The sequence below is a fragment of the Lonchura striata genome, chromosome 9 (assembly GCF_050655825.1).
Source record: "Lonchura striata isolate lonStrDom1 chromosome 9, ASM5065582v1, whole genome shotgun sequence".
Lineage (NCBI taxonomy): Eukaryota > Metazoa > Chordata > Aves > Passeriformes > Estrildidae > Lonchura > Lonchura striata.
Genome location: NC_140711.1, coordinates 23,668,760 through 23,685,965, shown reverse-complemented (window position 1 = coordinate 23,685,965; position 17,206 = coordinate 23,668,760). Strand labels below are relative to the sequence as shown.

The window sequence follows — 17,206 nt, the reverse complement described above, 5'->3', positions numbered from 1 at the left end:
TTCTTGGTTTAAATCATCTGAGCCTGCTTCAGCAGAGGTTTTCATTCCGATAGGAGTGCTTGTGCAGTGAGACTGGAGTTGTGCAGAGGTCTTTACTCTTCATCATAAAGTGCCATCAAACTCATCAACCCTCAGGTGCTCAGATAGTGGCCTAAAAAGGGCATATAAAAAATTCAGTGATATCCTAGTCACTCAGTAATCTTTGATTTATCTTTTAATAGTGTTCAGCAAGTGGCATGCAGGTTAGCATTTATCACTGTCAGAAGGAAGACTGCAACTTGTTTTCTTTGCTCTTTGTGGTTTTTTTCCTTGTTTTACATCTGTTTGATTTAGAGTGGAATTTTTTCAGGCTGTAGAGTCTGACTTTCCAAAGTGAGGATGTCTGGCATTTTGTGAGTGCCAGACATTTTCTGAGCTGTAGAAGAGAGCTGTGCATGAAGTCTTACTAATTAGGCACCTTTTTTCTTGCTTGAAAAACACTTTTATTTGTGGCATCTTCTGGATTGAAATACTGTGTCAGTAATGTCAGATACCCAAAATGCTTCTGTGACAAACACTCTTCTCTTTAAATTTTGTGTCAGCAGTTAACAGGTACATTTTTTTTTCATCTTCCTTTCATGCTTGTATTTCTTTCCTTAAAGCTGTGAACAGTTCCTTACATTTTGCTTTTGGTATCCTGTGCATTTTTTTCCATCCTTTCCTCTATCTACTTTTTGTCTCCCTGCTCCACTCTTATCTTGAAACAAGTTTTCACCCTGGAGCATGTGACTAGACCAGCCTTCCACTGCTTGTCATCTAAAGTTTATTTTCCTTCAAATCTCTTTGAAAAATCCCCCTTCCTTTCTTTCTCCCTTCCTTATTCTGGACCTCTTTCTTTCTAAAGCAGAATGTTTCTGTAGTAATGATGCTAAACACAAACATTTGTGTGTTTGAGAGATTTTTTAAATTATTCCTTTACTTTATAAATGACACCATCCTGAATATGAACATACCTAATGACCTGTGTTAGAGATATCAATGGATTAAAAAAAAAATAATGTTTGGTTATACCAACCAATTTTTATGTCAGTTAATGTGTTCACTGTTTATCTTCTGTAGTTAGCTGGTACAGAAGTATCTTCTGGTGTTCTGTAAATGTCACTTTTTATTTGACATGAATAATGCTCTGAGCCTCATTCAGAGGTGAAGCAAAACAACTGCAAGTGCAGTTTCCTCACCTGCAGTGGTGGAATTGATAATGCTCTTTCTAGCAAAGGACACCACCAGTTGTCCTTGCACTTGGTATCAAAGAACAAGGAGATTGTGTAAACTCTGCAAGTTGGTTCTAAGATAGAAATGTGTGTGATACTGATGTTGGAATTCACCATTTTGCACACAGTCATTGACTCTCAATCAACAGTTCCAAATTTAATTTCACTAGTTTATTTCATGTGTAAAAGCTTTTTGACTTTTTCTTTAGTAGTTTTCTTGGCCTGTTATCTGAATTATTACTGTTTGGTTGTCTTCTGCCATCACCTGCTTCTCTGGGTCAGAGCATTATTGCTAGGAAGGGTTCTGGTGAGTCATGTAGCCCCAGGAAAGGCTCAATTAAACATAGACTTGAATGACCTAGATATAAGCCCTTGTGTTACAGACATTGCAACCTTTCCTCATGACTTATTTTGGTATTTAATTATTCCTTTCCACAACAAAAGAATTTGTTTGCTTTCTAATACCCAGACTTAAGTTTTCTTACCTGCAACATAACCCTGCTTACTTCTGTTATTTGGCTTTCAAAGCCCCCATTTTCTCTATGGAGCAGTTTTCTGTGTATCAGGAGATTTACTAGGATATCCCAAGTTTCCTCTCCTCCAGGCTAAATGACTCTAATTTGTTTGCTCTTTGCTTTTTTGATTGCTCAGCCTTGTGTTATATGTCATGTTTTCAGGATCTCTTGGGGCTCATGTTGCACTCCTCTGGGTGCTGTCCAGTTGGTTCACAGTGCTTCAGCTGTGCCTCCCACTCCTCCTGCAGCCTCCTCTGCACTGAAGGCCTTTTTCTCAGTGGGGTGACGTGGATGACTCATGTCTAGCCTGTGATCTGTTATAGCCTTTGACATTTTTCTTCAAAATTCCTTTACGGGCTTTTATTCTCTTTTTCTGGATGCAGTTCCTTTGTGCTGGATCTTTGTGTTCTGTGCATCTGGTTGGTCAAGAATTTTCTCTTGGTGTTCTTGCAGTCAGTCCCAGGGTGGTGTCATCTGCAGGTTTAACACTTGTGTTCCACTTCCCCTTGAAGAAGCAGATAATGAAAACACTGACCATTAGACCTACAACAGGGCTTTGATTCCCAGGGACCTCACTCAGATAATCTGTTTTGGCAGGAAATTATTGATAAGTATTTCTGAGTATGCTTTTTCTTTTTTTTCCCCATGGGTTTGCTTTCACTGTTGCACCATCCATGTATGAATTGGTGGTAATGGCAGGAAATCACATTTGAAATGAGACAAAATGTTAGTTTTTGGAGATAGAAATTGTTTGGAAAAATACTGCTCTCTGGTCAGATATATATGCTTTTGGCTTTTCTCTGATGAGAATCTTTTCAAAATCCAGTTACCACAGCATAGTAGTATAGCTTGTATGTTCTGACATTTTATTTTTCTCAATAATATGTTTTATTAGGGTTATCATAAGCACGGCTGTGAAATTTTGTAAATTATTTCTGTTTTTTCCTTTTTAAGTTTTGCAGGGCTTCAAGTTTGCATGTTAGCTAGTGTTCTCTATTCTTGAGACAGGTTTTCTTCTCTCATTTTTTTCAGAATGAGTACACAATTTCAAAAGTAAGATTCTGGGTTATTTCACTACAGTTTGTGAAAATTGTCTGGACACAGTAGACTTCAGTTTTATACACTAATTTTCTTTACTCTTTGAAAACTGCTGCTTGATATCTGAATGTCCTTTTCCACAGAATTTTACAAAACAGCAGTTAATAAACTCAACTTTTTGATTACCTCTTTTTTTATTTTATGTTCTAGGGTTTTGACCCACCGCATCAAAGCGACACAAGAACTATTTATATAGCAAACCGTTTTCCCCAGCATGGCCATTATGTCCCTCAGAAGTTTGCAGACAACAGAATCATATCATCCAAGGTAAGGAATCAATTTGTCATAGCAAAACCACTTGATGTGTTGCTTAGGAAGTTGTGTGGCTGATGTGCATGCCTCTATTATGTCTAGTGATGCATATACAATATTCAAAATGAAACAAACTCTGAACAGTTTTGAGAGAAAAGCTGGGTTGCTTGTTGTACAATTTGTCTCATTCTTTCACCTTTCTTTCCTCAAAACACAGCAATTAAGCAAGTTGGTCAGGCTTTCTGAAGAAAAGTAGTTTTTCATCCAGTGTTGCCCAAACTACTTAAAAGGCAGGATGAAGCTGGGTATGAGGTTTTTTGAAATAGCCAAATTGAAAGCCAGTAGTCTGCATAAAATAAATCAGCAGTGGACTGCAGTTGTGGATTCCCTCCCGGTGTGTCCTTGGATTGAAATCAATAGAACTGATGGTGGGGATGTGCCTCATTGCTGTAGTGTTGGAGGGAATGTTACAGCTGCAGGAATTAATTTCTTTCCTCCTACCCAGGACAAAAGCAGTCAAACGATTCCAGCTGCCCCTGTCCCAGTTGGAGGAAAACATTTTAAACTTGGCCTGTAGAGGAAATGCAGTTGCTACCCCTGTTTCCCTGCTAGCTGTACCCAAACCAGAAGGAATTAAAAAAATGAATAAAAATTGGATACAGCACCAAGGTCTGGGGGAGGGAACCTGGGGAATGAAAAGATTTAGGTTAGGAGAGTTCAGTGGGAGCAGAACTGAATTGCATTGAAAAATTGTGCATTGTGTTGTAATTATTCATCTCTCTCTCCTTTTCTTCCCTTCAGTATACAGTGTGGAATTTTGTTCCAAAAAACTTATTTGAGCAGTTCAGAAGAGTAGCCAACTTTTATTTTCTCATTATATTTTTGGTTCAGGTAAGTTGAATAATACTCAAGAAATTGCAATTTTTGTTGTAGATTTTGCCACTGATTTTTGTTTTATGAATTTGACTTCTCTACTTATATATTCTGTCTATAAAAAGAACACATTTCCAGTTTCTCTAGGAAAACAACATAACTTTAAAAATAATTATGTCCAAATTTAAGTATTATCCTTAGGTTTTATCTTCATGAATGCTAATGTATTTAAGTGTGCAGCTTCAAAGTCCATTGCACAGTCAGCGCAGGGATTCCGTAGTCTGCCTCCAATACAACTTTAAAGCTCTTAAGGGAGTAATGGAATTCCAGACATGCTTCTTGTTTTTGTGGGCATTGGTGGTGTTTGAATGTTTGTATGTTTTCACTGTAGGTGGTTGTAATCAACAGACTATTGTGATATAGTTCTAAGAGCCTCAAATTCAATTTGTTCTAATAAAATGAACATACAGATGTTACAGTTAAAATCAATAGTTTGCCAGTTTTGAAGACCTGAGTTAGTGCTGTTACTGTTACAGCTTATGTCAGAAATTTTGCTGTGGCTTTTGTAGCCAACTGTATTTCTTTTAATTAAGAACACCCATGAGTAGATTAGGACAGTCTGTAATTTTCTATGATCTTTGCCTCTTCAGCTCTGTAATACACCTGAATTCTGTGGAGCTGTTGCAGACATAATAGGTGAAGGATAAGTGGGAGAAGGGGTCAGAGGAGAGATAGTAACTTCTGAAAGACTAATTAGTATCTGAGGCAGAGACAAGATTTTGGGGTACACAAACTTTTCTGTCATCATAAAACAATTATTTGAACATGAACAGCCCTCCACAGTGATTAACCAACATTTAGAGTGTACGTATGAAAAAGATGGCACCTCATTTGACAAAGAATGGGGATAGTGAAGAGTTCATAAAACTTGTCTGTGGTTGTGTAAGGTGTCAGTATCAGGGCCAGGTCTGCAGCTTTAAATCCATTGCCTCCTGTGTCCCTTGAGCTTGTTCTTTCACATTTAAAAAGAAGGACATTCCTAGGCTGAAAATGCCTGTGCTGGACTAAAGTCATACAGTTCTAACTTAGGCTGACAAAATGTGTTGTCCATCACATCTTCCTGTTAAGAATAATGACTATGTCACTCCTGTTGTAATGTTTCATGCTGTTTAACATATTGTAGCATGAGGAAGATGGGAACCTGCTGAAGATGGAACATAAATGTTATTAAAGTAACCACATACAGCATGGCTTTTACTACTTTTTAATACTTTTTAACTCTCTTCAGTTCAATGTTGTGTCACAGTTCTTTAAAACTATTGCCTTTCACTAGTGTCTAAATAAACAAATAAGGATTTAAGGGCAGGAATTATGTTCTGAGTGGAATCCTGTTCTCTCAGTTTTTTGTCAAATAGATGTCCTCATGTGTATGGAAAATGTCTTCTTGTCCATGTGTCTACATTCTTAGAACAGCAAAAAAGTTGAAGTCATTTTTGTTCATTTGTTAAAATGGAGATCTGTTTTTATTCAAATCCCTTTTGGAAGTTCATTAATATCTAGTTTTTGTTTTTTTTTAATGAGGCAAACCTACATTTTAAAGCTGACCACCATGGGACCTTCCATGTCCTGTGAATCTCATGTGGCCAAGATGCAGCGTCTGTCATTACCACCTTTTCCACTGGGGATGGCATAGCTGGGGCAGGGTCTCATCGTGTGATTTCAACTTGCAGCACAGTCCAGTCCACATTGTTCACCACACATGTGCATGCCCAAAACAAGGTGACAGACTGCATTTTGGTCACATGAGGTGTGTCATGGATGTGTGTCCAGCTGCATGGCAGGCAGAGGACCATAGTGTTCTGGTGAAATGTGACAATTCAGCACAAAACCTGCCTCATTTTCATATATGAGCCTCTCTTGAGAAAGAATGAGAGAGTAGATGGCAGAAATGCCATGATTAACCCTATCCAGCCAAAAATCAGATGCTTTTATATGGTTTTTCTTAGTCAATATGCTGCCAAGCTGAAATTGTAATGCTACAGTTAAAGAACAGACAGTATTTCAGCCTAGGTCTCATTTTTGTTGTGTTCTGTAAATTGTCTGTTTCTGTAAAAAAAAACAACCAAAAACCTCATGTGTGCATTGCAAAGTGCCATGATCTGTTTTCTCTGTGAGGTTCTTCCCCTAGTGATAGAGTAAACTTCATGTATGACTTTTTTTTCTTCTTTAATGATTCCCAAAGCAATGCCATAAGTCTCAGGTAAAGTGGATCAAATCAGTGTTTGTGGGTTTGAGTAGTTCTTGTGTATATTTCCTTTACAGCACTTGACCATGTTGATTTTTTCCTGCAGCAGAAGAGAACCACTAACATTCCCCCACATACAGAGCCTTAGTGTGTACACTGCACTTTTGGCATGCCAGCAATAATTGCACAAATTGTAAAAACTGCATGTTAACTTGGGGCAACCAGAAAGGTGCAGTCTAAAAAAAGTGTTCTCTGATATCTAAATCACTGGAAATTTCTGTTCTTAACCTTATTTTCACTTCTAAAGTGGTTGATGTTATACTCTACATTGCTGGTAAGCACTAGATCATATAGAGTGTTGAAACAGCTTCATAAAATGTAGATTTCCTTCCTTTGAAATATCCTTTTGAATTCATTTTTCCAGGATGAAATTATATTTTCCTTTTAGTAAGGGACTTTAAAGATGTCACATGCTTTACAAATGTGACTAAGGCTGCTCTGTGCCCGGAAACATTTGTTTGCATCATTACTGATGTATTATTTAGTATTCAGAAACTGAGTTTTGCTTGAGGAATTCTGCAGGAAATGCAGTAAAAATACTCACAGGTTATAATAAAGAGTCTGGGAAATAGTCTTCTTGCTGCTGCTTTTTTTTTTTTTTTTGAATATACAATTGTAAAAATAACATTTGGTGTGTTTTATTTTCTTTTAGCTCATGATAGATACCCCAACCAGTCCTATTACCAGTGGATTGCCATTATTCTTTGTCATAACTGTGACAGCCATAAAACAGGTAAAGGGGAAAAATCTGCAACATGAAGTCCTACTGAAGTAAAGTTACTTAACAGAGTCTGACCAGGATAGTGCTTAGAGACTAAAAATACATTAAAATGGTGTCATTTTTAGAAACTATTTTGGGTCTAATGCTTCTAGTTAGATGCTTGAGTTTCAGCATTTGGTTGGTTGTCAAGCACTCAGTGACTCACTGCAGTACCCTAAAATGGACAGTGGATGACTGTCAGGCAGCATTTTTGTCTAAATATTACATGTCACTTGTTATCAGACCTTTTCTGAAAGCTCCTCACTTATTCCTTTGGCACACCTCGCTGCCTGTTAGAACCAGTCCTCCCACATCACACCCTGAGAAAGGAACTTGGGCAGATGAAACAGTGATGCAGGGTGTGTTTGTCAGTAGTTAAAAGTCAAATTTTGCCCCAAGGGGTATGTTTCATGGTGTAAAATGTGTATTAACTGTGGTCCTGTACCAAGTAAAAGCTCTGGTATAGAAAGCTCCTGGTCGTCTTTGGTTGCATAAAACATTTTGTAGTGCTTCATAGCACTTAAAATAAGAAAAATCTTCTGAGTTTTATAGAAAACTTGTTCCAGCACCATATTATATCCTTCTGAGACCTAGAGCCTCTGGAATCAATATAAAAATAAAAGAAAAAGAAAAAAAAAAGTCTTCTGTTTTCTTTATGCCCTTAAAGCAAGAGGAGAAAGAAACAAGCTCATAAATAAAGAAGTGATGTGGATAAAAATTATAATCTCTTCTGCAGGGAGGTAATTTTCAGGAACTATCCTCTTCAAGGCATTTGACAGTGCTGTCGGGAATAGATGCAATCTTGCAACTGAAAAATAAGCAGGAGAGTGTTTCAGAGCTGTAACTGGAATTTCAATTTGCCTTCTGTGCTAGAAAGACCCAAAGCCACCCAGAAATAGGGCAAAAGTAAAAATAGTTCTAGTTTTCAAGCAGATAGAAAGGTGTTTGGGACAGAGTGGTTCTTAATGCTGGAGTAATATTTGGACTAATATTTCGTCTTGTTGCTGTGCAGTTTGTATATGTAGAATGCCCTAATCCTATTCAATTGCAGTTGTTACCATAACCCCCAAAAAATCACATGTTCAAAAGCTATAATCATAAGTAGGCAATGGATAATGAAACTGTGTGAACTAAAAGATTATGAAACAGAGTTAAAAATATTAGATCACTTTTTCCAGAAAGAAGTTGGACTTGTGTAAATCTAATATAGTCCAAAATAATCTTAACACCACCTTGTTTCTAGATGTCCAATCTTGTATTGGGAAATTCAACTCTCTTATCATCAATTTCAAACAGAGATTCTGTCATTCCTTTTGGAAGCTTGAATCATTCATGACTTTCCAGGCATCAAGAGATTTTCTGGCAGTCTTAATATCTCTGTAAGACTGTTGGAACCACCTAAACTGATTTAATGGAGTCTCACGTTTCTCCTACCTACTGCAAAGGAAGCAAGCAATATTCACAGGCTGTTATCTTGAAGGGACAATGAATTGTGCTATTTCCAACAGGCTGCCCCCAGACAAGGGAGAAAGACAAATCTGTTAGAGTGCAGAGAGAAAAATCTCCAGTATTGCCTCAAAATCAGTTCCCATTTTCTCTAAACCAGAAGTGTAATAGGAAACAGATTTTAAGGAAAGAACCCCTTTTTGAAAGCTGTGGGGCACTGGTTCTATACAAAGGTACATCAGGATGAATGTTAAACTATAATTTAGTATTCTCTCAAAAGATGAAGGGGAAAAAATAGAAGCATTAATCATATGAAGGTTTGAGAAGCTTAGCAGTGGATGGAAAAAGTCTCCTGCCTTCCAGAAGACTGGTGAATGTGGCACCTCTTGCAAACCTTAGAACTCAGCCTTGTTTTAATCTCAGCCAAGGAGACAGAACTTTTTCTACTTGGAAGTGTAATTGCACCTAGGTCAGAAGAAGGACATACAAGACTGCAAAGTGATGCAGCTCATGCTGTGTCATTTTGTCTGTCTTGTTAGCCAGAGCATTTTCCTCCTTATGCCTCTGAAGATCTGTATGCAATCCTCCAAGGACTTCAAAGTTAGCGAATAAATAAAAACAAAAAGTTAAAAAAAAACCAACAAACCCAAACTAAAATACAACAAAATAAAGGTACTTTCCAAGGAACTTTAGGAAACAGTGCATTTTAATAAGTTTGTAAGTATTTAGTAGAAGGAACACAAATGTTTACTTGACTGCCAGGTAAATTATAAACTGCTAATTTGCAGGTTTTTATTAACTATAGACCTAAATTGAAAATGACAAACCTGGTTATATGAAATGCAGATCTTTTCTCAATTACATTGGTGCAGTTATTTAAGCAGGACGTAAGAATATAATTTAATTGAGGGATTTTAATCTTTAGTTTATTGTCATGTAAGTAGGCAACATTCCCTGTATTCCTCTTGTATCTTTCTTTTTCACTGTATTTTTCCAATGTTTTCAAGTGAGGATAAGGACCTCTCAAAAATGCTGCAGTAGGTAAATCTGGGGGGAATTTGAACTGACCACACTATGCTGGCTCTTAAGAATTCCCTGGTGTGAGGTGTCACCCTTGTGTTGGAGGCAGGAGGTGTCAGATGGAGAAAGCGCTGAAATCTGTGCTTTCTAAAGAAGGTAAATTTCAGTTCTTTGCCAAATGCCCACATTGCTCAGCTGTTCAGGTTTGTGAGATAAATGCCCCAAGGTTACTGGATGTTAGTTAAATCTTTGTTTTCTTCTGTCAGTCACCTTTAACAAGGAGCTGTAGGTACTGACTCTTGCTTTTTTATACTGCTTAGGAGGGATTCAAGAGTCTTACTTAGGGACTTCAGGATTCTGAAGTCCCAGTATCTCCCTGTATGATTGCTATTACTGCATGCTTCTTAATTATTGATTTCGAAGCATTTGGCATATAAAGCTCTTTTCCCCATTCCCCGTTCTTCATCTTTCTTTTCAAACACAGGTAGTGCAGTTGTGTTGTCCTTATTCCTTTGTACTAATAACGGTGGAGATGTGTGAAGGTAGAATTGCAACACTATTTTTAACATGCAAAATTCATCATATAACTTTTCCTACAAACTCTTGTCAACCACAGAACTCTATAAACTGCATCTGCATTAGTACTTCTTGTACTATGCCATTCATATAATGTTTGTAGGATGAATTTGGATTATGCCTGCTGTTTCACACTTCTTCTGTCTGCACACTTCCATGGAAATGTTTTTAACTCTTTCACAGTTCTTATACCTACATTTCATATACAGAAAAGCATTTTAGGAAGTCTCTATTATTGAAGATTGAGTGCAGGAGTCTTGCCAGGTTGTAAGAGACATATGAACTTCATGAATGATTGATCCATTTCCTGTGCTTGCTGGTGGGGCTTTCAGTACCTAGACTTGGAGATGAGAGATTAATATGCTATTATGATCTAATGCTGTTTGATTAAACAAGCAGTGGATTTATACTTTAGGAAAATAGGAGGGGAATAGTATACTTGGATTCACAATCTTGAGTGTTTGCACATGTGTGTGCATGGGATAAAAGGTGCCTAAACAGATGTGAAGTATCAGGTAAAGAAAAGCTGCTTAGTTTATCAGTTAAAAGCTCAGTTGCTGCAGACTGTTCCATTAGGGCTCAAAAGTAACAGAAATCTTCCCAGTCATCTCTTGCTGGACAGAGCTGATGTGTCAACAGCATGTCACCCAGAGTTAAGTCTTGAGATTTCATGCATGGGCTATGGCAGTAACTATAAGAAGCGCTATATGATATGACTTGAGAAAGTAATTTCAATCTGTAAAAAAAAAAAAAGAAATCCACAAAGGAGCCTGAGGACTGACTGTTCCCAGTTTTGTGGTGTATTAATCCATACAGACCATAGATTTATTGAGTGCTTGGTCATCTGATCTGCAGAAAATGTCACTGTGTGTTTTTGTTTTAATAGAACATGGGACTGTTAAGTTTCCTCACCACTGCTGCTACTTTATTTGCCTTTACATGTTTGTGTAAAGTGACAAAATTAAGAGGTTTGCAGGTTCTTGAGTAACAGCTGGAGCAGAAACTCAAGAGAAGTTAGTAACTGAATTCAGACAATGCAGGAAGTACTTTTAATGCATTTGCTTATTAGATTAAGCTTAGTCTATTTTTTAGTTTTCTTGCTTTAAAAGTAGATTTTTATGTGTTTTCTACAGGGCTATGAGGACTGGCTACGACATAAAGCAGACAATGAAGTCAATGGTGCTCCAGTTTATGTTGTTCGAAGTGGTGGCCTTGTGAAAACCAGATCCAAAAACATTCGGGTAAAGCACCAACTGAGCATTTTGTTTCTATTACACAGCTACAAGTCTTGCTTTATTATAGCTAATTATTGTGGTTTGGTAACAATGCTGGAATGAATTCTGCCCTTTAAACCTCCTTGTATCTTTCTGATCTATGTTCACTTTGTTAGGTGGGGGACATTGTCAGAGTAGCCAAAGATGAGACTTTCCCTGTTGATCTGGTGCTCCTGTCATCTGACCGAGTGGACGGTTCATGCCACGTTACCACTGCAAGTTTGGATGGAGAGACCAATCTTAAGGTCTGTGTTATTTCTGTGAAATAGAATGTAGTTAATTTGTAGTGCCGTTTTTCCTTCAGCTTGTTGAAATACCTGCCCTGGTAGTCCTGTAGTAACCTAATGGGCACTGTTTTACAGACACATGTTGCAGTCCCAGAAACAGCAGTGCTGCAGTCTGTTGCCAACCTGGACAAACTGGTAGCTGTTATAGAATGTCAGCAGCCAGAAGCAGATCTATACAGGTATCACTTTATTAGTAAATATTTTGAAATTAAATCAAAATGAGGTGTTTAATACTCATAATGTTGCAGGTTAGGATTAAAATAGCTTCAGACATCTGCTTGAACTTCAAGTTTTAATAATCAGCTTGTGTTTATACATATGTACTTACTGAAAGTTGCAAGTGACAAGTTAAATTTGAGTACTTGAGTAGTAAACCAGACAAAATATTTATTTTTTTTAATTTTAATTATGTACATTTCAGTTCTAATTATTAAACGTGTTTCTAGATTTTAAAGAATTAAATGGCCTAGTTTGATCAGGTTGAATATACTTCTATAAGGTTCTGCTGGACATTTCAATATTATAAAGGATATGTTAAAATGGAATTGGCTCAAGTCTAACTCTGAGGATATGTGTTGCTCATATTTATTTTGTATATGCTCCAGAGAAGATTTGAAATCCATTCTTCATCAGCAAAACCTTACATTAAAAAAAGGATATCTGGGTGTGCTTTACCATCAGCAAGCAAAGTCATAGACTCTGTAAAGCAGCATCATGGGAAGTAAAAATTATGTTCCCATCCAAGTTTCTTCTGAATTGTATAATGGGAAATGATGGCTATGAAGTAGTAGTTTTTAAAATCCAAGTACACTATTGCAGTTGTTCTGAAGTAAGCTTGGAGATCTTTGAGAAAATTAAGTATTTTAAAACTAAGGTACTCAGTTTGAACAGAAGTTCAAATATTTGATATTTAGAAAATTAAGATACAATCACTATAGAAGTTTGTGTCCCCTTTTGTGGCTAGAGTCATGTTAAATAAGTGCGTGTCAGATTTTTAAATGTGTAGTAGACTGGCTTTATTAAATGAAAAGTTTCTATTTCTGGTGGATAATGTGCAAACTTTCATTTGTTGAGGAATTATTTCCTACAGAATCATCAAGAAGTCACAATCTGTTTTAAATGATAAAAATATAATCTTTTGTAGTAATTAATCAGAGTTAATAAGCTTTCTCAAATGCCTGTTCCTATGAGGGATAAATGTTTCCGTTCCTAAATGTGTCTTGTAAAATTATTGCCAGTTTTGCCATATTGATTTAGTTTGATTGTTAATAAAAGTTGATTCATTTTTTACTTGTGAACCATTAATGACTTTTTGGTAAATATAGAGAAGGTTTTTACATTTTTGAGTCTTTATGTAGATACTTCTAAGACATATCCATCTTTCATAGATTTGTTGGAAGAATAACTGTAAGTCAACAAGCTGAAGAAATAGTACGGTGAGTAAAATTGTATAAGGTGATTATTTAGAACACATGGAGGTGATTTAAATCTTGACTATCACAGGGGTTACTCTTGAATATATGAAAATGGGAGGTATTTTTATTAAGTGTATCAACTGCAGTTGATACACTTAATACCTTAGATGGAGGTGAGAAAAAATGAGCGAAAGAAGTTTGTTACTACCCAGTGTTACAGATTTAATACAAGAGTTCTGGAAAGCTTGGCTGTTGTGAGACAGGTAATTTTTTTGGCACTGGTAATCAGCTGGTAACTGTTGTTATTTGTTAATTAAAGCATTTATTGATCTGAAACAATTTCCACTGACATATTATCTATCCTACAAGAGATCCCCTGTCATCAGAGGCACTGAGAAGGAGTTTTTGCAGTTGAAATTCCTAGAAATTCCTGGTTTAACAAAGCCTCTACAAATTTGTAATTTTTAGTATCTATTTCAAACTACAGCTGGACTGTGCAGATAAGTGCTTACATCTGTCACAGGCAGCACAGCTGTGCACACATAATCATGGACTCACCACCTTTCCTTGTGCAGTCACAGCAAACTTGCAATTACAAAAATCAAGATGTGAAGCCATTTACAGACTTCCATCTCGACTTCCTGGAAAGATTTCTAATTGCTGTGGGTTGGTCCCAGCTACCAGTGAGGCATCCAAACAGCTGCTCATTCAATTGCCACCACCATAACAGGATAGGAGAGAAAACAGGAAGGACAGGAGTGAGAAGAATCATGGTTTGAAAGGAAGACATAGAAATCACTCACAAGAAATTACCAAATTTTCAGAAATATTTAGCATTCCAGTTTAATTTTTATCTTGAAAGTCATTGATTGTCCAGCTTTAAAAAAAACTTTGTCACCTCTTCTGAAAAGGTGAAGTGCTGTGTGTAAATTAGTAAACAAGTAAATCTGCTATGGTTCTTTCACTCCTCTGATGTCCAAAATGTTATCCTTCACACTTTTTTTTTAGTGAAATTTCTACTTGAATTTTAAAAGACTACTGTTTTCCATGTAATATCTGCCTTCAGTCTGAGGAGCTGAATGTCTCTCAGTCTGAGGCTGGCAAACATCTGTAAATAAAATAGTGACATGGAGTTCAAAGTAAATCGAGGTTTTCAGTGGTTTTGCAAGAAATATGGAAGTGTAGCAGCCAGGTCACTTGGCCTCAAGTTCAGTGGCTTAGTCACCCTCACCAAAAGACCTGACTTATGTCCCCCCAAAAACCCACTCAGTTGTTCTCTAAGGTCACTTTTGCTACTTCATTGACAGCTTTTCAGAATTCATTCCTGCCAAGCTTGACAGATGAAGCATTGGGGTAATTTATCAAAATAATTCAGTTGACAATGTGAAACAGCTGGTTAAAGGGAGTTGGAAAAAATAATTACTGACTACTAAAATAATTTCTGACTACCAGTGGAGCTGTATCTTCTATCTAAGATAAACTTGGGTGGTCTGTGTTGTGCTGATTCAGTTTTGGTATTTTGGGTTTGTCAAGCTAGTTTTACAGAATTGAATCCAGAAATACAAGTTATGTTTCTTATATGGAAATTTTAAATGCTCAAACATTTAGTTGCTTTTAGTTCAAATTTTCACTTAAAGTCTGAGTCTAGCCTAAAATATTAACATATGTATGTTTAATTTAAAGAATCCATCATAATCTGTGAGTATAATTGATACACATGGTATTTGTGGTGGTAACTGTTACATTTACAGTAACATTTAAGTTAAATTTTTGACTGTAGGAGGTGGCTTGTGGGGTTTGGCTTTGTTTTTTATTGAGTAACTTCACCTTATTCTTTCAAAGAGACTTCAGGTTTAAGAGCTTTGTTTATATAATAGTAATCATGGCCTGTATGTGGCACAGTTAAAGGAAAGGGCTTGCATGCCAAAGCACTTAGCATCAGAACTTTTAATTCTTTTGTTTCTACCTAATATGTCAGTCTGGCTACTACAGTTGTTAAATTTCTGCTTTCATATGAAACAGTGGAAAAAATACCTTTTTTTACATTTCAGACCAACCCTGCTGGCAGTTTCTAAAGATGATACAGCTGCTGCAGTAGAACATATGGTTCCAATCTTATATTAACCTTGTTTCTAACTAGACCCTTATTTTCACAGCACTGCTTATGGTGAACGTAGCCAAAGAAATGAATGTGTTATTGTGTTGTGATAGATGTGAGGAAAAAACATCTATTTTACCTTCTGAAATTTTATCTGCTGTGTTAGGCAACAAAATTGGCACTGCTGTGGTGGTATCCATCTAATTGTTTCTTTGGTGTGAATAGCTTTTGAACTTTCTTGATCATTTCAGTCTAACAGAGGGGTAGAGGATTGGTAAATTAGCCAAACCTAAACCAGCACTTCGGGTGCACTGTGAGCTCGACTGATTTCTTGCCTGCTTCCTTCCCAAGTAGCTTGTGGCTCTCCCTAAAGCAGCCATTTGGAATATTTAGCTCAGTCAGTAGTTATAGGATAGGGAACAGTGGTGGAAGAGTATGGCAGTGACAAAAGGAGACATGAAAGGAAGCAGAGTTCTGTGGAGCGTGTGAGAGCTGTGGTGAAAGGGGTAAGGTCACCGAGTTGCTGCATTGGGAATTTAGAGGGGATATAGCACAGCCTTGCATAGGAAACTGGATTTCAGTACTTTTCCAGTATACAGAACAGCTAATGTTTACATGCTGATATGTCTATTTCTTTTTAGACCTCTTGGGCCTGAAAGTCTCTTACTTCGTGGAGCAAGATTAAAAAACACTAAAGAAATATTTGGTTTGTAGACATCTAAATATTTAAAGAGTATTCTCTTCTTAAAACCTGTTGATGAACTGTGTTTTAATTCTACTTGACTGAAGAAATTGTAATAATCTTGCTGACTGTTACCTGAGGGGATGTGATTAGAGATGAAAGTAATGATATTATGCTGAAGAACCTCTAAGGATATAAAGTTCCAGCTCTGCTCTGTGAAAATATTTGAAGTGGTTCAATAAAGGAATAACTTAACTTCAATGGATAAATGACTGTTCTTACTGTTACCTATTGTTGAAGGCTTTCTCCTGAGATTTACCAGGCTGATTTCCATAAAATACATATTGAAGAGCAGTACAGTCATAATAATGAAGCGTATTAAAGTAGGTGTTAAAATTGCTTCAGTATTACTCTTTTACTACAGAAGAGTCTTGCAAATAGTATATAATACTGTTTTGTAATAAACACAGAATTACTACCACATTTTGCTTTTATCCTATATCTCTCAAAATGAAAAATTCTGCAAACTGTATTTATACAGAAAATGAAGTCTGACTCTTCCCCCCTTCCTTCCCAGGTGTTGCTGTGTATACAGGTATGGAGACAAAGATGGCATTAAATTACAAGAGTAAATCTCAGAAACGGTCAGCAGTAGAAAAGTATGTTTATTTTCCAATATCTCTCTTATTTGTAGAGCTTAGTTTTTCCTGTGTAGCCTTAAAACCCTGGTAGTCTCATCATTGAGTTATAGGCAAAGGGAAGAGAGTGTTAATTGCCTTGCCTTCAGTAGGGAGCTGTAAAGATAAAATCCATTTTTTGATATTGCATCCTTTAGTAGTGTACAAAGTGGAAATATCCAAGCTTGCTCCTGGTTGCAGGGTAGGTGTTGCTATGGTAGATACTTACATTGAATCTCTATTTATTTTAAAAAGAAAAGGAGTTCTGATATGTTGTCTTTATTCCAATTACTAAAAATCTGAGAGAGCCCCCTGGCATTCCTGTGCAAATAAATAGCTACATGCAAACAACTGTATGTAGCACAAGAGAAGTTCAGCTGTCAAAGCATGGGCAGGAAGGATGGTCTGGCTGGTTACAAAACAGGAAGCAGGTGTGACTATCCTGCTGTAGCCTGGCCTGGGTTAAATGATAAGCTAAATGTTGAGCTGCACATGGCAGTGCTCTTCTAACTGAGGAAAGAGTGTGGCCATGGGTTTCTGCTGTGCTTGTTTGTACTGGCTGCACAGCCTTGCAAGCTCCTTGGGGGGAAAGAGGACCCACACTGGGTCCCCCTGTATGGGACTGTAGGTGTGACACAAGTGAGCTGTTGGGGTGTTCCTGCACCTTAATCTAGTCTT

General features: G+C 37.0%; 1 protein-coding gene across 10 annotated transcripts in view; it reads left to right on the top strand.

The window, feature by feature from the left end:
- The window catches only part of ATP11B (ATPase phospholipid transporting 11B (putative)), a 65,858-nt gene that overhangs the window by 11,985 nt on the left and 36,667 nt on the right, over window positions 1-17,206 (top strand). For all 10 annotated transcript variants that reach the window (XR_014957234.1, XM_021543586.3, XM_021543578.3 and 7 more), the window contains exons 2-10: window positions 3,014-3,130; window positions 3,917-4,006; window positions 6,946-7,026; window positions 11,229-11,336; window positions 11,486-11,614; window positions 11,732-11,835; window positions 13,045-13,092; window positions 15,811-15,875; window positions 16,429-16,510. Coding sequence is in view for 9 of the 10 variants with exons in the window: in XM_021543586.3 (XP_021399261.1) it covers window positions 3,014-3,130; window positions 3,917-4,006; window positions 6,946-7,026; window positions 11,229-11,336; window positions 11,486-11,614; window positions 11,732-11,835; window positions 13,045-13,092; window positions 15,811-15,875; window positions 16,429-16,510 (824 nt within the window). In the remaining variant the exon portion in view is untranslated. The remainder of the gene's footprint in view (window positions 1-3,013; window positions 3,131-3,916; window positions 4,007-6,945; window positions 7,027-11,228; window positions 11,337-11,485; window positions 11,615-11,731; window positions 11,836-13,044; window positions 13,093-15,810; window positions 15,876-16,428; window positions 16,511-17,206) is intronic.